This window comes from Oryza brachyantha, chromosome 5 (genome assembly GCF_000231095.2).
Source record: "Oryza brachyantha chromosome 5, ObraRS2, whole genome shotgun sequence".
Lineage (NCBI taxonomy): Eukaryota > Viridiplantae > Streptophyta > Magnoliopsida > Poales > Poaceae > Oryza > Oryza brachyantha.
This window is the reverse complement of record NC_023167.2, coordinates 13,733,485-13,758,431: the sequence shown is the minus strand read 5'-3', so window position 1 is coordinate 13,758,431 and position 24,947 is coordinate 13,733,485. Positions and strand designations below refer to the sequence as shown.

At 44.6% G+C, this 24,947-nt stretch overlaps 3 protein-coding genes across 3 annotated transcripts; all 3 read left to right on the top strand.

The window, feature by feature from the left end:
• The first annotated feature begins 2,345 nt into the window (after window positions 1–2,345).
• LOC102715580 (FT-interacting protein 3-like) lies at window positions 2,346–5,440 on the top strand. The gene has a single exon (XM_006654374.3). It carries the CDS (start codon window positions 2,637–2,639, stop codon window positions 5,046–5,048), a length of 2,412 nt encoding a protein of 803 aa, XP_006654437.2. The 5' UTR covers window positions 2,346–2,636; the 3' UTR covers window positions 5,049–5,440.
• A 970-nt stretch (window positions 5,441–6,410) lies between these two features.
• On the top strand, window positions 6,411–8,617 carry LOC102715303 (carboxymethylenebutenolidase homolog). The gene is made up of 3 exons (XM_040524151.1): window positions 6,411–6,700; window positions 6,824–7,101; window positions 7,200–8,617. The coding sequence occupies exons 1-3, from the start codon at window positions 6,566–6,568 to the stop codon at window positions 7,714–7,716; spliced, it is 930 nt and encodes a 309-aa protein (XP_040380085.1). The 5' UTR covers window positions 6,411–6,565; the 3' UTR covers window positions 7,717–8,617.
• A 12,344-nt stretch (window positions 8,618–20,961) lies between these two features.
• Window positions 20,962–23,955, top strand: LOC102715018 (patellin-3-like). The gene is made up of 4 exons (XM_006654372.3): window positions 20,962–22,334; window positions 22,788–22,912; window positions 23,006–23,147; window positions 23,249–23,955. Exons 1-4 carry the CDS (start codon window positions 21,069–21,071, stop codon window positions 23,510–23,512), a joined length of 1,797 nt encoding a protein of 598 aa, XP_006654435.2. The 5' UTR covers window positions 20,962–21,068; the 3' UTR covers window positions 23,513–23,955.
• Window positions 23,956–24,947: the final 992 nt, after the last annotated feature.

Genomic DNA, 24,947 nt, shown 5'->3' with positions numbered 1-24,947 from the left:
ATGTTTAAACTAAAAATTTGCTTGTATAATTTATTGAAAAATTGTTTTAAGTTAACTTTTCATGCACGGCTCGCGAGCCTAACGAGCCAGCTCGAGCTTTGTAACGAGCCGAGCCGAGCTGGGTTTTTAGCTCGTTATGATAACGAGCCGAGTCGAGCCAGCTCGTTATCTTAACGAGCCATACCGAGCCGAGCCGAGCTGGCTCGTTATCCACCCCTAGCTCTCGTCTTCGCGCGTGGTAGGACCCGTCTGATGGTTCAATAATCGCTCCTCCTGAAAGTAGATGATCAAGTTATAATTAATGTATGATCTATGTCTGGCACCTCTAGTGTTAATTACTTCAAAGAAATGTTGACAGTAATCATACCAATTAGATTACTTCAAATATTAAAATAGTAGTAATTATTAATGCACGAAATTTAGAGATGGAGAAACAATCAATAAATTTTGCCATTGTTCTAAGGGCATGTTTTTGTTTGGAGCAAAAATTTAACATGCCAAAATATTGACACTTTGAATATTAATATGACTGTTGTTTGATCTGTTGTCAATATTTGCCGATAACTCACATATGTTAATTACCAAAATATTGGCATTACCAAAACTTGCATATGATCTGGCATTACCAACATTTTGGCATGATAGCAAACCAAATAAGCTCTAAGCACGACCAAATTTAAATCCAAACAAAAGAACATGTTATAAGATATATCTTGCTAATTATTAAATATAAATTTTAATACAATCAAATTAAATTTGTAATGTTTATGCAAACATACCGTGTGATGTGTGTATCTTGTATAGTGCGAAAAACAATTTAAAGTGCAAAACAAAAATTCAGCACAGATATCCTTTAGAATCAAGATTTTCGGATGGAATGTAAAGGTTTTCTTTCGTCAAATCCGTGATAGAAGGAACCAAATCGATTAGAACCACACATTAAAAAAAAAGATCAACAACCAATGTGCCCACCAAATTCGTATCAACCATGATTTCCCGGGATACTACACTCTGCCGAACGTCAAATTCGCAATCATCATCCTCCCCAGGGCCCGTTTCCATGGCAGTAATAAGATTGAGAAAGGAAATCACCTAAAATTTCTGCCTATATACTTATAAGCCAAATTTTAAATTTGCACTCTTAAATTTAAGATTAGTTTAGGGTTTTCTATTACAGTTTATTTGCAGCATTTTTTTAATCACTGAGACTACAAATATAAATAATTTATTAAAAAGTATTTTCATTTATAAATATATAATTTTACTTTTCTCAGACAAAGCGAAGCGATAAGAAAAGTATTCTCTCCGTTCCACGTGACCAGGCTTTATGGTCTTTCTAGATTAATTTATGTGCTAATGACTCTAGACACATATAAAAAATAAATACATTAATATAGATAAATCTAGATAAATATAAAATGGCTTATAATATTGAACGAATAAAGGAGGACAAAGGTCGCCCCCGCCCATTAGAGCAAGTTCAATAGTATAGCTATCTACTAGATTTAATTCATTTATAGCCAATCTAATAGCCAATGCATACAATAGTTAGCTACAAAACATCAATACATGACCCCACATGTCATACATATATTTTGTCTTGGAACCCGTGTACAGCTGGCTATAAATTAATAGTCCACCTCTCTTCTCGCTCCTTTTATCTCTTTAAAATATGCTTATAGCTGGCTTATAGCCTGCTATTGTACCTGCTCTTAGAGCAAGTTCAATAGTATGGCCAACTACTAACTTTAATTCATCTATAGTCAATCTAATAGCCAATTCATACAATAGTTACTACCAAACATCAATACATAGTCCCACATGTCATATACACATTTTGTCTTGGAGCCCGTGTGCAGCTGGCTACAAATTAGTAGCTCACCTCTCTTCTCTCTCCTCTCTTATCTCTTTAAAATATACTTACAGCTGGTTTATAGCCTGCTATGGTGCCTGCTCTTAGATAACTTACCTCTCTCGTTTTCCGCGCGCACGTTTCTCAAATTATTAAATGATATATTTTTTAAAAAAATTTCTATAAAAAAATTGTTTTTATATTATTTTAATAATTAATTAATTATATATTAATCTATTAGTACGTTTTAAGAGATGGCAAAGAGGGAGTAGCTAGGAGTAGCTGAGAAAGCGGAAACAGCAGCACGCTCACGTTGCGGGCCAGCCGCCCGCACTGGGAGCCCAAAACTCCCGATGGATCGCAGCTCGCCGCAGACACAGAGGATCCAACGCACCGAGCTGTCCACCACACCGCCGCCTGCTCTGCTCTGCCTCTGCCTCTGCTGCAAACTGAGGCGCGCATATACCGCGTGCTAGTGCACCCTACCCACCCACTGACTACAAGGACCCACCGTTGTGAAGGCCCACCTGTCGGTGACGCGTAGGATGGGACGCTGGGGTAACTGCTTCGCGTCCCGTTTGGAGCGTGAGGATGGATTTGGGACGTTGGATGGGAATCTGACGGTCAGGATTGGCGGCGACGGGGATACAGATCTCCCCACCCACCCCTGCGGCCTGCGTGAGGAGCGCAGCCAGTGAACTGTTCGGCGGAATGCCACACTGGTAGAGGCCAGCCACGCTCCCCACGACGCGTCCCCACCCACGGAGCAAGCGCCGCCGACGAGATGAAGGGAGCAATGCCGTCGCGGCCGTTCATGGTGCCGGGACCGGGGGGCCCGATGCCCCCGCCGCAGCAGTTCGGGCTGGTGGAGACGCGGCCGCCGCTGGCGGCGGTGCTGCGGCCGCGCTTCAACATCCCGGGGCTCCACCCCTCCGCCGCCGCGGCCTCCGCGGCGGGCAAGATCGCGTCGACCTACGACCTCGTGGAGTCGATGCGGTTCCTCTACGTGCACGTGGTGAAGGCGCGGGACCTCCCCGCCGTCTCCGCCGCCGGCACCATCGACCCCTTCGTCGAGGTGAAGCTCGGCAACTTCAAGGGCACCACGCCCGTGCTCGGCTGCAACCACAACCCGTCGTGGAAGCAGGTTTTCGCCTTCTCCGCCACGCACCTGCAGGCGCATGTGCTTGAGGTGGCCGTCAAGGCGAAAGATCTCGCCGGCGGCGATGATCTCATCGGCCGCGTGGGGTTCGACCTCGCCGAGGTGCCGATCCGAGTTCCGCCGGACTCCCCGTTGGCTCCCCAGTGGTACCGGCTCGAGACCAAGCGCGGCGAGAAGACCCGCGGAGAGATCATGCTTTCCGTGTGGCTCGGGACTCAGGCCGACGAGGCCTTCCCGGATGCCTGGCACTCCGATGCCCATGCGGCGGCGCCTGCGGCCGTAGCTTCCACGCGCGCCAAGGTATACTTCTCCCCCAAGCTCGTGTACCTCCGCGTCGCCGCCGTCGGGGCGCAGGACCTCGTGCCGCACGACACGTCGCGCCCAGTGAACTCCTGCGTCAAGCTCCAGCTCGCCGGGCAGGTGCGGCGCACGCGCCCCGGCGCGCCGCCTGGCACATTGAACCCCATATGGAACGAGGAGTTCATGTTCGTCGTGTCCGAGCCCTTCGACGAGCCGCTGTTCGTCACCGTCGAGGACCGCGTCGGGCCGGGGCGCGACGAGCCTCTCGGCCGCATCGTGCTGCCCCTCAACGCCGCGATGCCACGTCACGACCACTTCGGCAAGCCGGTGGAGCCGCGGTGGTACAGCCTCGCGCGCCCCAGCGACGATCCTGACAAGAAGGAAGGCAAGTTTGCGAGCAAGATACAGCTTCGGATGTCGCTCGACTTTGGGTACCATGTTCTCGACGAGTCCACTTACTACAGTAGTGATCTCCAGCCATCATCCAAGCACACACGGAAGCCAAGCATTGGGATCCTTGAGCTGGGGATTCTTGGAGCACGCAACTTGATACCAATGAAGGGCAAGGATGGGCGCACCACCGACGCTTATTGTGTTGCCAAGTATGGACCAAAGTGGGTGCGCACGAGAACCATTCTCAATACGCTGAATCCGCAGTGGAATGAGCAGTATACTTGGGAGGTGTTTGATCCCTGCACGGTGATCACAGTGGTGGTTTTCGATAACAACCAGATTGGCAAGAATTGTGATGCCCGGGATGAGAGTATTGGCAAGGTCAGAATCCGTCTCTCGACACTGGAGACTGACCGGGTGTACACTCATTTCTACCCTTTGTTGGCTCTCAAGACCAGTGGCCTTAAGAAGACTGGAGAATTGCATTTGGCTGTGCGATTTACATGTACGGCGTGGGTGAACATGATTGCGCTGTATGGTCGTCCACTGCTGCCAAAGATGCATTACACACAGCCAATCTCAGTGTTGCAGTTGGACTATCTGAGGCACCAGGCAATGCAGATTGTTGCGGCGAGGCTTAGCCGAGCTGAGCCTCCACTTCGCAGGGAGGTTGTGGAGTACATGCTCGATGTGGGATCACACATGTTCAGTCTCCGGCGCAGCAAGGCCAATTTCTATCGTATCACCTCGCTGTTCTGTGGTTTTGCAGCGACTGCTAAGTGGTATGATGGCATCAGGAGCTGGCGAAACCCAATTACAACAGTGTTGGTGCACATGTTGTTCCTAATACTGATCTGCTACCCGGAGCTCATCCTGCCTACCATCTTCCTGTACATGTTCATGATTGGATTGTGGAATTACCGTTACAGGCCAAGGCATCCACCTTACATGGACACTAAGCTATGTCATGCTGAGTTTACAAACCAAGATGAGCTTGATGAGGAGTTTGACTCATTTCCGAGCAGCAGACCAGCAGACATTGTAAGAATGCGCTATGATAGACTAAGGAGTGTTGGAGGTCGTGTGCAGACGGTGGTTGGTGACCTGGCAACACAAGGTGAGAGAGCCCATGCTTTGCTTAGCTGGAGAGACCCTCGGGCCACCGCCATCTTCATATTTCTGTCCCTGGTTGTTGCCATTGTGCTGTATGTGACGCCATTCCAGGTTCTGCTTGTTATTGCAATGCTATACCTGTTGCGCCATCCTCGGTTCCGCAGCAGGATGCCCTCTGTTCCATTCAATTTCTACAGGAGATTACCTGCCAAGTCTGATATGCTCCTTTGAGTGCAAAGCATTCAGAACAAGAGAAATGGAGGAAACATGTAACTTTGTTTCTCTTTTTGATTCAGTTCGTACTGATTAGCATCAGAGCAGATGTGAATATACTTAAGGAGTTGGTAAATTAGAGGCAGTTAGTGACCCGGGAATAAGGTGCCCATTGAATGTTACTATTTGCTCAGATAGGCAGAAAGAAGGGATTGACTGCACCCTTCGAGTTTTGGGGCAAGAGTTTGTTAATGTGTTGTTGTTTCTTGGGTAAGAACAATTGGCGGGCACAAGGTGATCTTCAGTGTTTTGTTTATGGATTTGTGCCAATTTTTGCTTTTTTCTTGATGTAATCATGTACTACCTATTGGATGATGATGTTTGCATTTCTGTGTTCTATTCCTCATGAAGCAATCTGCCTTTCTTCAATGGTCATGCACTCATGTGGTTTTGTCCTTCTCCTCATGCTGCGATGTTTTTGCTGCATGGTTGGTGCTGTGTTTTGTTGGTTATTAGTAGCAAACATCGTTGCCGTTTTGGCTTCGCATAGATTGCTTTGCTACATTAAACTCTGCCATTTATTTCCAGTGTGATATGTGGTCTCGTTCATCGCCGTGGTCCGCTGCAGAAATGTAGTGTCCATTTCGTAAGCGACGCAAGAAAGGAATTGGACAGCTTATGACCAAGGACCAGCTGGTATAGCCTGGTACAGTGGTACCAAAAGAATTGCTGGTCCATGAGACCCAACTGGAATTTGCCAAGAAACTGCTTGAAAAAACAGGTGTGAGGAGGTGGCGTTGTCACTCTGCATGAGCGACAGAATGTTCTAGGTTTAAATCCCATCTACCACAAGAACAAGAGTTCAGTTCCATGAGAATTCTATGATGCTCCCGGTTTTGTTCATCCTTTTCCTTTATACAACCAACAACCAGAAGATCCATTTCTCCCAAGTTGGTTCACCAAATTCTCATGAGCTGTCGTGCACAGGTACACTGACCCAAAGACCGTGCAACGTGCAATCGTGCGTCGATCGATCGCACTGACGACTCTGACCTAATGACCTGTCTGTTCCGTAGCCATGTTAACAATGATGCATATCCCCAGCATTTCTTCTCGGCCTGTGACAACTCGCAAGCCCAAGATATGTTACATGGGCTGTGGTCAACAAAAAGCCAATTACAAGCCCACGTTTCTTTCTCACCTGGAGCCCAACCATGTTGGGCCCGGATTTTGTTTTCTCGATTGGAACGCGCGAAATCCTCGGCATACGGAGGGAGGGGGAATCCACGGCGCGCCGCCGTGCCCGTCGGATTTCCCGGCGGCCCCACTCCCCATATCCATATCGGCAGGCAGCGGCGGGCCGCTTCGCCGTCACAGCTCGAACGCTCCGCGACGACCACGACCACGAGACGACGAGCTCGCGAGCTGCGCCGGGTGATCGCGAGGGGGAAGAAAATATCTTGGACGCGTGGCTGTGCTGTGCAGAGCCTGCGCGGGATATCCGTTGCAGCCTCGTCCCGCGACCTCCTCTGCCGATGGCGGCCGCGGTCACCGCGCCACCGTCTGTCCCCCGCGCGTCCCCGCGGCGGGGGCGCCGCGCCGCCGGCCTGTCGTCGCTCATCCGCCCGCCCGCGCTCGCGCCGGGAGCACGCCTGTCGTCCTCTCTGACTGTGAGTAGCACGAGGCCTCCTCCCTTTCGTCATCTTATCCCCTCTGACGTCGTCAATGGGGAAACGGGTGGACGAGCTCGCGTTGTCGCGGTCTGACGGTAACGGGCTCCAGCTCCCGTGCAGAGACCTCGCAGCTGGGACGTCGCCCGGCGCTGCAGCAGCCGGACCGAGGTGGCGGCGAACGTCGACGACGACGAGGCGTGCGAGCTGGTGAGCGGCGCCGACCTCGTCATCGGCGGCGACGGCGACGACGACGACGACGGGGAGAGCGTCCGCGCGTACCTTCTCAAGGCCGTCAAGAACAACAACGGCACCGGCGTGCTCCTCCTCTCCGACGTGTTCGGCTTCGAGGACTCCGCCACCCGCGACTTCGCCTACCGCGTCGCGTGCCACGGCTACAAGTAACCACACCCGCGCCGCCGCCTCTCGATCTCCCGCCACCGCGGCTGATCAATTCCCCGCTTCTCTCAACTCTCGTTGGCTCGATCGATGCGTGCAGTGTCCTTGTGCCGGACCTGTTCCGGGGTAGCCCGTGGAAGAAGACGGAGAAGGACGGCTTCGAGGCGTGGCTGGCCGGGCACGCGCCGGAGAGGGTGTCGGGCGACATCGACGCTTGCACCAAGTGGCTGGTGGACGAGTTCACGGCAGCGGGGGTGTCCAAGAAGCTCGGCATGATCGGGTTCTGCTACGGAGGCGGCCGCCTGGTGGAGACGCTGGTGCGCGACGGCGGCGCCGGCTACAGCGCGGGCGTCTGCTTCTACGGGTCCCGGATGGACGCGTCGCTGGCGCCGCGGCTCGCCGCGCCCGTGCTGTTCGTCTGCGGCGACGGGGACCCGCTGTGCGCCGTGGAGACCGTGCGGGAGATGGAGTCCCGCGCCAGGGGCGCCAAGGCCGTGGTGTACGCCGGCAGGGGCCACGCGTTCGCGCACCGGCCGCAGTCGCTGGAGGACGACGGCGACGCCGAGGACGCGTTCGCGCTCATGCGCGGCTGGCTCCACGACCACCTCCTCGCCTGATACTGGTGATCGATCCAGCCAGCCGTTCGCGCGTAGAGTTTGGACAGGGTTCTATTGAGACATCAAGCACTACTCCTACGTTACTGTTTGTGCAAATTTTTTGAAAAACCAACCGGTTAACCCAGCGACTCTGTATTAAGCTGAGAAGCATTATGTATAACCCGTATTAGATATGGCCGATCGCTCTCCTTATCGGATTGCTTGAACCAGAAGGAGAAAAGGAAAGAGAAAACTAAAAAAGGCTACGGGTGGACTAACGCAATAATCTCGCCATATCCTTCGCTCCACAGAACGCTCAGGTTCTGATTTCGTCTATGATTTTTTCCAACAATTCTTTGTGGCTTCTCTCTTCTCCCTGAAACACTCTTCTATTGTGTTCGCACATCTCCTAGGCTACTAGAATCTGCAAGCTTCTCAATCCTTTTCTTGTTGTCTTGTCGCTGGCTTGCGTTCTGCTATACCACGAATCAAGGAGAAACTGTTTTCGTTACTGGTTATGCATTTGCCATGTGTGGTTTACTCGGTCTGCTAAGCACGCCCAGATCTGGCGAACAAATGAACAATCTTTGAATAGGTGTTGCGGGGTTTCAAGGTTCCTGTAGCATAACTAGCAAAAGTAACAGTTAGGCCAGCCCCTGATTTGCAGTCTGTCGGCAGTCCATATCTTGTTTTGCAGAAGTAGCCAAGTGAAAAACTTGCACTTTGGTGGCACCCAGTTTTTCCAGGATGTTGTGTTGTCCATTGATGCAATCCTACCGTTGAATTGAGCTCTGTAGGCTGACCTTGCTGAGTACACACCCTGGGCGGTCCATTTCCATGTGATCTGATCTTCCCTGTCCTAGTCCAATGTGATATCTGCACTCCAGAGTTGTTCTGTAATGCTGAAAAATTCTTCTATAGATGTTTGTGTTAAGTTGCTTCTGATGCCCTCTATCCATCTATCATTTGTTAGCGCATCCTTTATTGTGATTGTTTTCTGTCTGAACTGGGCATATAAGTTTGATGCTAGAACCATGAGCGGTGTGTGATCTATCCAGTTTGATTCCTAGAAACGAGCTCTCTTTCCATTTCCAATAGTCACCTTTGTAGCTGCTGCAAAAACTTTTATATACGTCTCCATAATGATCGAAAATTAATGCTTAAAATAAACAACAACAAAAGTATCACAAAATTAACTTCAAAATTAAGTTTCAAATTTAAATTTTAACTTATAAGTAGTTATAAAGGAAAGGATAGGAGCCTAAGCATGAACCTGATCAAGTTCACGACTGCATTTTCTTCATTTCAACCACGGATCCTTAAGACTTCAATGTAAAGGCATGTTTGCACAGGATTGTAACATAACTACTTAGCCCATGTGAGCTACTATCAGATCCAGTAGTTGAGAAGACCTAGCAATTTCCCTCAATTTCTATCATTGTCCTAGGACAAGGCAACATGAAAAGGTCGAATCTCATTCATGTCCTTTAACTGTAAAACCAGATAGAGAGCATCTCTCAACTTCTAAAACCAATGTAAATTGTGTCCTTCGGTAATATTGAGAGTAGTTTCATTGACATGACGCATACATAGTTTATTTTTTTCGTCCCATTTGGTGTTGATACGATGTTTATGTCACTTGAAGCAAAAATAAAAACACCAAAAGGAACCTCATATTAGCGAGTGTCGACTTAAAAAAAAATTAAAACAAACATGTGAGGCTCATATGTTAGTGGGACCCACGACATATATCGCCCTCTCTCTTCTATCTCCCCTATGTTCTCTTCCGTCCTCTAGCTTGTCTTTGAGCCCTGCGAGGCACCTCACCTTTCTCTTCCTCCATGGCGCAAGCAAGAGGTGAGGGAGGAGAGAGAGATGGGGATAGGGGTGCTCGATGGTTTGGCGGAGGTGGACCTCATGATCTATGACAGAGGAGGCAACATCCGCATGACGTCGTTGCTAGTGTGCAACACCATAACCGCTTTTGTTTCATTAGCCATAACACCCCCCGCAACCATGGAGATATATGACACTCTCTTTTGGTCCTAGTGCAACCCAACAAGGAGAAGAGCTTATGGTAGTGGACCCTAACCAGGAGCTCCCGTGCTGAGATCCTTGTACTGATTGTCCCTCCTCCCTATCCGGCTGGCGCGATGGGGCTTGGGGCGTAGCCATCCAAGCAGAGCAACAACAGTTCCGGTGAAGGGCGACAAGATGCCATCGACCTTCGATTCTCCTTTCATCTCATTTTCCACCCCCACATGAGCACTATGGATACTGCCACCAACATCATTACTACCACCCATCGTGGCTTTGTGCCCACTGTACCCACACTGCCTACACTATTTGCATCACCTAATGCTCGTAACTGAGTGAACACCACATACTGGCTCCATTACTGCCTCCTCTACTCTGACTTCCTCCTCGTTGGGCTTGATTTTAATGAACTCCACTCCAACGCCGACCACCCTCTAGTTGTGCATCGTCCACCGTTGCCTTTGGCTTAGGTCGATGCCCATCCCATCGTGCTTTGTCGCTTCCTTGCGACGCCTATGTGACCTTCATCGCTTTCCAATTCCTTCAATGACTATCAAATGCTTGAGGTTTGCCGCCAAGTCCTTGAGCTGTTGTGCCCGTCTGCGCCTCCGAGCACTGGCATCACGGGAGAGGGGAAAAGAGGATAGGAGGAGAGAGAGATAATATGCTGGGCAACTTTTATCTTTTCTTAACCGATAGGTGGATCATACTAATTTTAAATTTATTCTCACTGACCGAACAACCACTGTGCTGCCATGTAGAGCAAAACCGCCATCCTCTACTAATTGTACTGTTATATAGAATGAAACTGTCATCTAAACTGCTAAGTGATCCAGTTTTCCCTTGTTTAGGGGCGTTGTATACCCGGTTTTATGGTTAAGGGACTTGAACGGAACTCAATCCATGTGTCGAGGGACGTTGAGTGGACGTTTTCAAAGCCAAAATGTACAAAGAATTCATGGGCCTAATGGCCTAGATGGCCCATTAGTGTCTACCCCATTTCCATCTTTCAGTACAGAAAACAGAAGAGGAGTCTGGGCCTCACTGCCGGCCCCTGCCTGCCACAGCCCCACAGGTCTGTGCAGATTAAGCTTGATTCCTGAAATAGTCGTTGATGTCACCAACTGACCAAACCCGTGAGACAAAAATCTACTACAGCCTGCAGGCAGTAGGTCAGACAAAGCCAGGAGGGAGCAACCGATAAGCATCGATCGATCGATCGGTGTCCGTCGTTTTCTTATCTGATATATCGCCGTCAGTTTTCCACTACTCGTAACCTAACCGGGATGGGCCAGTTCTTCAAAACCGCCATTGACATCAACCTCGGAGCGATGACTGATCGGCGAGTGAGCTAAACGGATATATATAAATACATATACTGCGTTTCCTATCTGCTTCCGTATGCAATCCTGTCGTCGCGTCTGTAGGCTTAAGCTGCAAATCACTTTCACACTCGTTTCGCGGGAGCAACGTGTGTGTGACCTACCTAAAATCCAGGGAGATCAATGTCATATGCATAAGAATTCAAAAAAAAAAAATGTCATATGCATAAACAAGTCGTTGCTGATGCTGTCTCTGTACTACTCACAATGCTTAATCATCTCTTTCAATATATATAAGGATATATATTTGAGTAACTTGTGTACTGAGATGGATTAAACTAAACAACTCATGCAGACATGATTAAGGCTCTGAAACTGTACGTGCTTTCACAAATCGCCTGCTGAAACACAGCTACATGGTCATGGTCACAGCCTCACTGGCTGGCTGGCATATAGGAGTATGAGTATTGCTCTAGCTGCCCCAGCAGAGCACCCGGCCAGCTGCCGCATGCAATGGCGTAGTTGGCGAGCAGATCGACGGCAGGTTGGGAATGCACGGAATAATCCAGAGCTGGAGACATGAATAATGTGGGCTCGGTGGTTGTGTTCATGGCCGGCACAAATGCATCAGACGTTAGGGATCATCAAGAACTTCTGTAGTAGCTACTAGCTAGGAGCAGAGTTACATGTCTTGGGGCCAACAGCCAACCCTTGCATGATTCAGGGTTTCAGACTCTCAGTAGTGGAGTTCACATCATATCATATACTACATGAAGAATTAAAGAAGATGATGTATGGGTGCTGCTAAGTGCATGCTAACTGATTGATTAAGGTTGGTGTTGGCTGTAATGCCGTATGTGTTAGCTAGCATGTAGCTGTACCACCTTATCTAAAATCAAAATACAGCACCGTGTTGGAACTCCTTTTGGAGAAAGAAAAATGCAGCAGCTGGTGGCTTGCCCTAGCCTACAACAGCTAAGCTACCTGCGTTGTAATTGGCATGCGACGGCTTTATTATTGCCCCCAAACTGATTCCCAGCACAATTAGATGGCTTAATCCCATTGTTAATCATCCGTGTTGTCGCCTGTCACAACCCAAGGTGATCTGCAAAAGTCTCTCAATTCCGGCCTTCTCTTTATGCCCCGATCAATCATTTCCCCCATTTCACTTTAGGAGCTGGGAGCTACTAGTACGTACTAAAATCACATTTGCTTGGATGCTTTCCTCTTAAAATATGTGGATTATGGGATTGCAAAGATGATAATTGTGCAGGTAGGACCTGGGAATTATAATGGGGTACCCACTTGGTTCTGCTTGATTAAATCAAATTGTGTCGTACCAGCTGATTGCAACGCATCTGATGGGGTGAGATGGCTGAACAGGTCCGAGGATACTTGCCAACGTCTAGCTACGTACTCGATCCGGTTTGGAAACAGCGCCTCGTTGGATCGCCAGTTGCAGCAGCTAGCTTGCATTGTTTTCTTTCCCTTTTTAACTTTCGCAATTGGAGAAGTTGCATGCATAGGCTAGATGACCTAATCATCGAGAAATAAATTACGAGCTATTTTATAGTTATTGAGTAGGTACTGAGGGATAATAAAATTTTAGTGTAAAATTTGATATCTCATAATACCTAGGTATCAAGAGGTACCAAAATTTTACGCTGAATTTTTGGTACCTCATGGTACCTTCTTAAGGACCGTAAAATTGCTCATAAATTATACATCCATCCCAAAAAACTTCAGGGGTGATTGTTTTGCTCCAAACGGTACATTTGTAAATAAAAAATAATTTATAAATAAAACCTTTATATACATATTCTTAGCGATCTAAAAGCTAAGACTGAAAAATAAATTGCAATGAAAAAACCCTAAAATCAACTCTAAACTTAAGGTTAAAAGTTTAAATTTTGGCTTATAAGCATATGCGTAGGCGAAAAGATGGGTATGTTCATTTTTAGGCCTCCTTTGATTCAAAGGAAATTCATAGGAATTTTAGAGGATTTCATTCCTATAAGAATTTTTCCTACAAAGCCCTTTGAATCACAAAAATGAATCCTATGAAATTCATATGGAATGCCACTTCCCATACAAATTTTGGAGGAAATATAACAAGAGGTAGAACCTCATGGAAAAATCTTTTTGAGTCTTTGTCTCTCCTTAAATTCCTGTGTTTTTTCTGTGATCCAATCAAACGGTCATTTTTATGTTTTTACTGTGTTTTGCAATCATTTGTTTTACACTTACATTCCTGTTAGAATCATATGTTTTTCCTATTCCTCCGTTTTTTCATTCCTACGATTCAAAGGGCCCTTAAACAATTATTATATTGGGGTTTAGTAAAGTATAAGATAAATACATTGAGATTTGAGAAAAATAAATGACACTTTAATCTTTGTAACTTTGTATAGTTCTTTGGAACGGTGGGAGTAAGTAACAGCGTTAACAGTCTCTCTTCGGCATTTCGTATCCAACAATAGTAGTATTGCCGGTTTTACTTTTATTTTTATTTTTTTTTATCGTTTTACATCTGCTTGGATGCTGAACCGTCCCACCGTTGCCAGAGCCGGGACCAGGCGCTAAAGACTGATATTATCTATCGTTATGTAAATGTTAATATAGTAAATAATACATGACCGTATTAAAAAAAGATATATTCCGTACTACGTATATGTTAGTGACGATAGTGCCACTATTACAATGATAGACAAGATGAATCCAAACGCTACAGGGTCTTCAATTCTGCATTCAGCACGCAGCAGAGGCATGCATCCTCCAAGTACCCAAAAAAAATTCAAATTAATTCATGCTAGAATACAAATGTAGTTAAGCTCAGATTGAAAAATAGACTGCACGGCTATTTTCGGTTTAAATCTTAGAGTTAAAGCGGATGAGGCCATGAGGAAAATGTCCAAACTAAGACCATTTTATAAAACCATACGTTCCCAACCGTTCAAACGGAATGAACAAATCCATGTTTCAAATACAAAAGGGTTCAGATCTTACACATAAAAAAAATCTTACGATATGAAATAGAGGTGGTTAATCTAGGTAGAGATATTCTATTTTCACTTTTGCTATTGATCAAATGTTTGATTTTTTGTTTTTCTGCCAAACACACCCGCAATGGATGTGTGGGGTTGAGGGAAGGACGTGTATGAGATTTTTTGACTTGCATGCATGTCTTCAAATTATCATAAATTTGATTGATGAAATTAAAATTTTCAAATATTTGATCAATAGACGGATCTTTCAATTTTATAGCGTAAAACAGAGGTAATAACTGCAACAAAATTTCGTTGGGATACCAACTCCCTCTTAGTTCCACCCGTCCTATTGTCACGTACCATTTCTTCCGGCCTCAAAGTATTGGTGGGCTAGATACGTATAATAAATAAACTAATAATACGCAACCAGCCAACCACAGCGGTGTAGAGGCACGCCGCATGACAGTGCAGAGCCCCCACCATAATAACCATTTCATCAGGGCGCTGCGCTGTGGCTGGCTGACCCCATCCGAGCGGGAAACAAGTGAGATAAATGTCATCTTCAAGCTCGAACATGGAATGGAACAGCACGCTGCACGCTTCTCCTATCCGCTCGCCAACAGCTAGCAACACACGGCCATTGGAGCTACGAGCAGAGACAAATGCCGAAATGGGAGGGATGCCCCCCCTGAAATTAATCTATATACTATGGTGCATCTGTCACCCCATATGTCCCTACGGAATACGGTAGTTTTAATATTAAGTAGCTTAAGGATAATTTACAAAATTCACATTAAGAATAGGTGGCGTGGGACGATAAATTCACTGCCATCACTGTCTATCCCAAAATATAAACATTTATAGTATTTAATTTTTTACCACAAGAATTTCTGCCTTGATTTTATAACTTCAATCGTTTCAATGATTTCAGAAGCAGTAAGATGCTTTGAAAGGGAAACTAATCAATGTATATTCAAAAATTAACCATTGAAGTGACTAAAATATAATCTTTTATCTTCTTTGTCTATGCTAAAAAGCCTAAAAATACTTATATTTCGGAATAAAGTAGTACTTTTTAAAGAAATATAGATTACTGCACCTTAAACTTCTTATTATCACACAATACCACATATTAATTTAAATTAAGGTAAGTATTTGATAAAAAGTGGGCAACATATGCATTTATCTATTTTAGCTAATACTATGGTTTTTTTCTTTTATCAGACATTTTGCTAGTCGATGTATATTACTAGTGTCCGTACTCTGTCACAAATAAACCCATTCTTAATACCCAATGCAATGGAACAGTGAGAAAAGACCAAAATACTTTTCATTAGTTGGAAAACAATATTGATTGATAGGTAGTTAAGGAATATTAGAAAGATAAAAACTCCTTAATTTATGGACCAAAGTACTCCCTCATGTAGTACTACCTCTGTACAAAACTACAAACATAGTAGGTGTATTTACCTGATTACCATCATAGGTAAAAACCCTTTAGGGTAAGTATGTTCTTCGATTTATACACATGGATTGCGTTAAAATCCAAGCCTGATGGGTAAATAGGCATGAGTATGGGTAGCCACTGTCCATGCTTGGTCTGCCCGATTATGGGTCAAATCTAATCAATACGTGGATTTTACTATTCCATTTTTTTTAATGTATAGTTAAGTCAAACTTTAATTTATATCTTGTGCTATGATGATATGATCATTTTAAGTTAAAGTTATGTTTAAATTACTTGAAAACATTGTATTTGATAGTTAATCCAGGAGTAAATTATTCATCATATAAATTTTCTATTGTTTGTATAATGTATATATGGAGATGAATAAATAGGTAAACATGTGGGTACGTGGTGCCAATGGATATGGGCATGGGTAAGGTTATGTACTTGTTAGGAGTAATGGGTATACCTATGTATACAAAATAATCTCCTAGGCATGGGTATATGTATGTATTACCGGAGTCCGTCATGCTTGGTTACCATCTCTATTTGTTAAGTATTGCTAAGACTTTTTGGCTTTATCTAGATTGATCCATGTCTTAATGTATATGTTTTGTACATGTATTTATTTATTAACACATATATGAATCTAGGCAAGACCGGAAAGTCTTATAACCTAAAATAGATGAAATATAGTTATCCCATTGACCACTTTATACTCAAATTTCTCTGAATTATATCCCACCTAACTCTCACTTCATACTATTTTCTTGTTTAATAAGGAGCATAAAAGTTATTTTTTCTGATAGCTAATTTGGCTCTACAGTGCTATAAATACACTTATATTAGAAGAGAGTGACTAGTTACATAGTATCGTGAATCTAGACGGACCTTTTGTCCAGATTCATACTACTTCCTCTATCCCCTTTTAATCATCATTTAAAGGAAAAGGTTCCAATTTGATTACTTCCTCCTGTTTCATAATTTGTATCATTTTGGATAAGTTTGAGGTCAAACTTTTAAAACTATAACTATCAATAATTTTTGAATATTTAGTTTAAAAACAACTTTAATACAAACAACTATATTTTTATATATTATAGCAAAAAGTTATAGATAAAGATAGGTTTTGGAGACTACCATTAATTTCCAAAATGACATGAATTATTAAATGGAGGGGTTATCATATAAGGCAAAGAAGCGGTTGTCCATGGCTCATGGAGTCATGGTGTTGGGAACCGATTTCCAAAGCACACAAAACCGAAAAACCTATTAACAATAATTAAGTATTAGCTAAATATGATTTTTAAAGCAATTTTTCTATTAAATTTTTTTGCAAAAGGATACGCAGTTAAGTAAGTTTGAAAAATATGCGTGAGAAAACGAGGAACAAGAGGTTATGAACCTTTACCTCGGAACGCTTGGTTCGGATGTGCACCACTCTTCGGTTAACAAGCAGATTGAATGCTCGCATGCAGCTATATAATGGACTCTCATATAATTTGCTCTTTTTATTTTGGAAAATGCTACATATATAATCTTTTCTTCTGATCTTGATACGATCAAACGTAATGACGCGGAGAACATGGGAAAAACATTTTATCATACAAACATCATACAAAAATCATCATACATACAACAATATTGTTTGATTTTATATGCATATTGGAATTTATGACTAGCGAGGAGTAGTTTCAATTCTTCTTGCTATTGACATTTATATGATGACTAATTAGAACCAAAGAAGTGCTAGGTAATGTCCTATAATATGTACTAGATGAATACTCCACGTTTTGTCACAGGAGAATTATGTGATAATATAGATGGGATGTGTCTCAAACAACATATGGTGAGGTTAAATCATCCAGACGGAATAGCGCTGCATAGCATTTCTCATGAATATATACAGAAACAAAAGATAAGCCCGTTAGGCTATTCTCAATGTAAATTTTATGGACACGATTATCTAGAGTGACATATCATCTAAAAATGTTTGAAACTAGGATAAAACACTCATCTCTTAGTGCATAGTTTCATCTGATGTTTTCTAGGTTACAAATAGGACACAAGTTGTCTAGGTAACTATGCATATAATGTTTTATCTCCATGAAACTCATTTCATCTCTCTTTATTAATATGTTACCACGCCATCAAAAATATCTATATGACATCCTATCGTCCATAAAACTCACACTAAGAGCAAGTTCAATATTATAGCCAACTACTAGATTCAATTCTTCTATAGCCAATCTAATAGCCAATTCATACAATAGTTATATACAAAACATTAGTACATGGTCTCAAATGTCATGCATACACTATGTCTTGGAGTCCGTGCGCAGCTGGCTATAAATTAGTAGCCACTACAAATTAGTAGCCCACCTCTCTTCTCTGCTCTTATCTCTTTAAAATATACTTATAGTTAACTTATAATCTGTTATTGTACCTACTCTAAGACTAGCCTTAGACGTGATGTTAATCCGATTCACGGTGCTGACCCATATTATTATTTATAAAGAAGGAAGTAAATGATTTCTTTTTTTTTTTTGAATAGGTGAAGTAAATGATTTCGAGACTGAGGAAGGAAATTACGGGCGCGGATTCCGGCGCCGACCGAGGTGCGGCGGCCTTTGGATTCCACAGTTCGGTCAAAGAGAGCGCCGCATGACAAGCGAAGCGAGGGTGAGGGGAAGGACCTCCTGTTCATATTTTAACCCTGCTAAAACCAGTCTCGTTGATGACTGTTCTTAATTAATTACGTGATCATTTTTTAATCTGTCAATCTGACGTAGAATCAGTTTGGTTCAGCTCAACTTTCAGCATCGTACTGTAGCTTAATTAGGACTAGCGCTTTGTGTGGCTTCGTGCTTGCTGAACTGGTCAACCTCTTTGTCCAGGTATAATGATTCCCAAGCTCTTTCGTACTGGTTTCTTTTTATTTTTCCTATACTTATAAACTAAAATTTAAATTTTTAATCTTGCATTGATTTTAAGATTTTTTCGTAGTTTGTTTTTTAAATTTATTTTTAGATTGCTAAATCATATATATATATATATATATATATATATATATATATATATATATATATCCTACTATCAGGTGTAGCTGCTCCCTGCACGTCTATGACGAAAAACATTTTCATAACTATTTCTGTTTCCACCCAACAGAAAATATAAACGATATTAAATCTCATGTGAATGATACAAATGTACTTTCTGTTGAAGGATATAAGAAAAAATATATATATATATATATATACAAAGACCGTAAAATTGCTCATATATATTATTTATATTTTTTTAAATATGTCATTTGACTTTCTTTGTAGAGACGATGACTTCTTCTTTTACCTAAAATTCAGTTTTCTTGGGAGCTGACGATTATGAAGGGTTAATCGGTGTCTTGGCGACAGCACATGCAACACCAACACCAAGAGGATTATTCTTGTTCTTTCAGTGGTACTGTAGGTGATATATCCGTCGAACAAAACTTAGCGTGCATGGTGATTTCGTTGATACAAATATGCTGGTTTAGTTTTTGAAGATATCTAAAGGAGCAAATCACATAACGTGAGGTATGAGTTCGTGCATGTTACAAGCGCTAGGTTCGTGTCGTGTTTTATGCAAAAGAAAAGGTTGGCGGAAATGATCGAAAATGAGGCGGCAACTCCTTCCATTAAATCCTCATCACTCCGACGTGACAACGGAAAAAAAGCCCGTGACACCCAAATTCGCCGTGCTTTCCGTCGGCAAAACTGATCCATCAATTTAATCAACAGACGTCCGTACTTTCAATTTGTACGGCTGCCTGCTGATACTACCCTCAGGCCTCAATCTGATCGCCAGTTTCAAAGCTGCAGTTGATCCGATTGGTTTAAGAAAGGCGCTAATCATAAAAAACACACGCAGAGATTAAACGAGCATGCTGCTGCATGCAGCTCCTTTCAGGACCAGCAGCAGCAGATCGAGTTGTCGTCTCGCGATCGCCTCCGCTCCATGGCCCCATCACTGGTAGATGACAGCCGTGACAGTGATTTTTTTTAATGTTTACTCGTTCTAAAATAAAACTATTTGGATTATACACTGCTCCCTCCGTGTTTTATAATGTAAGATGCTTGATTTTTTTTATAACGTTTGATTATTTATTTTATTAGAAAAATATAAACATATTATTTATTTTGCTTGTGACTTACTTTATTACCAAAGAATTTTAAGCACGACTTGTCATTTTTTATATTTATACTAAATTTTTAAATAAGATAAATGGTTAGATGTTAAAAAAAATCAAACATCTTACGTTATACGGAAGTAGTATTTATTTGAAAATCAACCTATTTCTTCATGAACCTCTCATTTAAACCATTCTTTATTTAATTTATTCGTATACATTCTCTTATCAATTAATCACTATTTTAGTCAAATCATTTTAACCTATGTTTTAATTCCTATGATTAATTTTAGAAACAGCTGTACTCTGCAACAGACGGATACACTATACTAGTTATTACTAGTGCAAGAGATGGGCAATTGGACAGAGCCACATACTCACCAATGTGAGTGCGGCCCAACAAAGCTGACTAATTAATCCCCAAGACATCATCCGCTCTCCAGCTTCTACACTATCTGCTGTTGTTTTGTTACGCATGTTAATGAGCTCATGTCCTGTTTGTCAATGTTAATGGTAAAGTTACGGCAAAGGCACACTAGAGAGAGAACAGTATTAGGACTGAGGCTCTTCCTTTTCTGAATGCGGATTTGGATTTTTCCTCCTGCGTATTTCAAGCTTCTAAACAATACTAGGTTTCATATAAACAAACTTATATAAAATTTTCTCGTCTAACATTTTAAAAATAATAGTTCTCCAACTTTATACTCCATTTATTTTACATTATAGCATTTGTTAGTATTAACTAGATTTAAATAAATACCGATAAATATAAACACATATACTAACATCATTTTATATTATACGAACTTTTAGTCTTACATAAATTCATCAATTAATAATATACCTAATTTATGTATATCTAATACTACACCGGCTTATAAAAGAGAGAATTTATCAGATTTGTAAGTCAAACGTCTGATGAACCGTCTTATTTAAAAAAATTATTAAAAAATATAAAAAATTAGTCACGTATAAAATAATATTCATATTTTATCTGATAATAACAATAAAAGTAATAATTATAAAATTTTTTCAAATGAGACTAAGTGTTAAACGTTCTATAAAAACAAAAAATAATTTATATCAGGATTTATATTCTAAAACTATAAAGTTAGTTCAACACAGACGGAGAGCGAGAGGAGGGCAAAAGTAGTGTCATGCTAATCCATGCACGATGTGGGCCCCACCGGCAGTCTCAGCGCGAACCTGTCTGCACCTAGTTCACGCTTCCAGCAAACCAAGCTGACAAACCAGCTGCTGCTGCTCCTCCTCCTCCCTCTCTCTCTACAAATCTCTTCCGTTTCTCTCCCAATCTCTCTCCACACGTCCATCTCTCTCCTTCTCTTCTGGTGTCGCCTTCCCACGCGCGCGCGCGCCGTCCCGTTCGATCCGTGTAGCAGCGCAGCGAAGGGATGGCCGAGGAGGCGAAGCAGGAGACCCCCGCCGCCGAGGTGGTGGCGGCGGAGGTGGTGGTGGTGGAGAAGGCCGTGGAGGCGGAGGAGAAGAAGGTTGACGAGGCCGCGGCGGCGGCGGCGGAGGAGGAGGAGGAGGAGAAGAAGGCGGAGGAGGCCGAGGAGGCTGCGGCGGCGGACGAGGCGGCGGTGATCGAGGGGACCGGGTCGTTCAAGGAGGAGAGCAACCTCGTGTCCGAGCTCCCCGACCCGGAGCGGAAGGCGCTGGCCCAGCTCAAGGAGCTCGTCGCCGCAGCGCTCGCTAGCGGGGAGTTTGAGCTGCCCCCGCCGCCGCCGGCGGCGGCTCAGCCAACTCCGGTGGCGGAGGAGCCAGCCAAGGAGGAGACCAAGGTCGATGCCCCTGCGGCGGAGGAGACCAAGGACGAGGCCCGCGCGACGGAGGAACCCAAGACTGAGGCCCCGGCCCCGGCCCAGGAGGAGCCCAAGACCGAGGAGCTTTCCAAGGAGGAGCCCAAGGCGGAGGCGGAGGCAGCGGCGCCGGCTGCTGCCGCCGAGGAGCCCAAGGCTGCTGAGGCGGCGGCGGAGGAGGCCAAACCGGCGGAGCCGGAGCCGGAGCCAGAGGAGAAGACCGTCGTGGTCACCGAGGAGGAAGGCACCAAGACGGTGGAGGCCATCGAGGAGACCGTCGTCGCAGCCGCGTCCGAGCCGGCCGCGGAGGCGGAGGCGCCGGCTGCTGCTGAGGCAGCTGAGCCCAAGGAGGAGCTGATTTGGGGCGTGCCTCTGGTCGGCGACGACGAGCGCACGGACACCGTGCTGCTCAAGTTCCTCCGCGCCCGGGAGTTCAAGGTGAAGGAGGCCATGGCGATGCTGAAGGCGGCCGTGCTGTGGCGCAAGCGCTTCGGCATCGACGCCGTCCTGGCCGCCGACCACGGCCTGCCGGAGCTGGAGAACGTCGTGTTCTACCGCGGCGCCGACCGCGAGGGCCACCCCGTCTGCTACAACGTCTACGGCGAGTTCCAGGACAAGGACCTCTACGAGAAGGCGTTCGGCGACGAGGAGAAGCGGGAGCGCTTCCTCAAGTGGCGCATCCAGCTCCTCGAGCGCGGCATCCTGGACCAGCTCGACTTCTCGGCCAGCGGCATCTGCTCCATGGTGCAGGTCACGGACCTCAAAAACTCGCCGCCCATGCTCGGCAAGCACCGCGCCGTCACCCGCCAGGCGCTCGCCCTGCTCCAGGACAACTACCCGGAGTTCATCGCCAAGAAGGTTAATTTCTCAACTCCATTTCTTAATTCCTGTCATTCCTGAATCGTTTCCTCATTGCTAGCTCAAATTTGAATCAACTTAGCATGATACTTGAACATTGTTATGTTTGCACTGGATTGAAGTTAGTTTTTTGAGTGTACTTTGCTTAAAAATAGCATCTTTAGTTCTATATGCCGTTGATGTCTCTCTCTGATCAGCAGCATGATTGTAGGAGTCCCGGGGGAAAGTTGACTTGTGTCTGTCCTGTGATAACTACTAGATATGGTTGTGCAAGCAAGCTAGGATATTTTTCCTTCAACATTTTCCTGTTTTTGCCCTGTTGTTAGTTCTGCGTGCTCCTTGATGTAGAAATGGCATGCAAGACTACAATCGTGGTGATATTATAGACTTATGGAATTGAATGAACTGAATTGTGGTCAATCTCATTGATCTGGTTTTATTGACGCTTTGCAGATTTTCATCAACGTGCCATGGTGGTACATTGCGGCTAACAAAATGGTGAGCCCATTCCTCACACAACGCACTAAAAGCAAGATCATCTTCTGTAGCCCAGCCAAGTCGGCAGAGACCCTTTTCAGGTTGGCATGACAGGCAATTGAATTTTCATGTCATCGTAGGTCTAAATGCTATCTTCTTACACTTGTTTGGTTGATTTATCTTATTTGATAAAGATACATTCCTCCGGAGCAAGTCCCTGTCCAATTCGGGGGCCTCTACAAAGAGGATGACACTGAGTTCTCCACCTCCGATGTCGTCACAGAACTTACGGTCAAACCTTCATCCAAAGAAACTGTTGAGATTCCTGCTACCGAGGTTGATCATTCTTCCTGTTTCCTCAATTTCTTACAGAACTCACAATGCAATCAGAGTAAATACTAAATTGTTTGTTCTGTGTGAATGTGCTGTACTTGCAGAACTCCATTGTTGTGTGGGAGCTTCGGGTGCTTGGATGGGAGGTGAGCTATGGTGCAGAGTTCACTCCTGATGCAGAGGGTAGCTACACTGTCATTGTGCAGAAGACTAGGAAGGTGCCTGCCAATGAAGAGCCGATCATGAAGGGTAGCTTCAAGGTTGGCGACACTGGCAAGATTGTCCTCACAATCGATAACGCAGCATCCAAGAAGAAGAAGCAGCTGCTTTACCGATTCAAGGTCAAGAGCTCCACTGAATCTGCCTAAGGTTTGAGATACTTGTGTCCAATAGATATGATCACCAACCAGGTCCACAGGTCCATACCACCACCATTTGAACATGTTGCATCATAGAAGAGAACAATAAGATTTTTAGGTGGTCTTTTGTGGTTTTGTTCTTTAATTTGTTGGCTTGCTGTTCCTTTTGGGGGGTTCACATTTTTATGTGTTTACTTAAAACCAAAGTGAGCTTGTTCTATGGGATAGTTGGGAGGTGTTGATGTTGTTGGGGGGGGGGGGGGGGGGGGGCGGGGGGTATGAGATGGTGATGTTTCTTCTTGTCTTCTTGAGGTCAGGAGGGAGGGAACTGTGGAAGGAAGAACTGAAGAATAGCTGTTGCTGATCTGTATATCTGTCTGTACATTGCATCCATGGATTCTCTTTCAGCAACATGTTAATTTTTAGAAGAGAAGCATTTCGTTTTGTCGTCATCATTGGCAACCATGTTACTCACCATGTTCATCTGCTCCTTCCGTTTTGTCGTTGTTCTTGATTGTACTCTGCATTTGGTTAATGGTCACGCGGCGCCATGTCGGGACAATTTTTTTACCCCCCATCTTAGTCAGGCTTGCCTATTTCTAGTTAAAAAGAGGTTCTGTCTGGGCTTCTGGCCTCAGTTTAACTGAAACGCTGCAGCTCTTTCGTACTGATGCTATACCTAATTAGGCTTAAAATGCACCTTTACATCTCATTTACATGGCAGCTGGCGGCAGACCAAACAAAAGTAAGCAAGTACCAAGTGTTTACGCTGCTAATGATGAGCATAAACCATGCTCTCTCTGGCGCAGGCAGTTAGCAAAAAAGGTCACCAAACAAATTAAAGCAAAGTCATGGCAAAGCAAGCAAGCAAGCTGTAGATAGACAGTATAGGTTGCAATCCAAATCCTAAGGAGATGAGAGAATGTGTGCCTGCCAGCCAGCCAGTGCAAGAACTTTCCTTTTGACTACACCAAGCAGGCCTTCATAAAAACCAAAAGGGCAAGCCGCCACATTATTATGCATGTCCAGCTTGGCCGCCATGATCTGTTGACCTCCCTTTCTCTGTATACCTGGAAGAATCCTTTCCCTTCTGTCACTCATCTGAATGAATAGTGGAGTCTGATATAAGTGATGTGATGAGAGGAGGGGAACATTTGTTACTGTGGTCTTTCCTAGGGACAACCTGTGTGTTGCCACATCTTTATCCAAAGGGGAGGGTGTGTTAATGATCAGGGAGAGGAGGAAACCTCATCATTCATTGCATGGACAAGCCCCATTGTCACTCACTTGCCATGCCTGTGTCTGTGGGTGACATCCAGTTAGGGCCACTGGTTGTGTGTCTTCCACTTGTAAGTAGGGTTTCGTCCATATGGCTTGGTCGGGGCCGGTTGCGATCAGGATCTTAGGTCCTGTTTAATTCCCAAAAATTTTCACGTTTATCTGT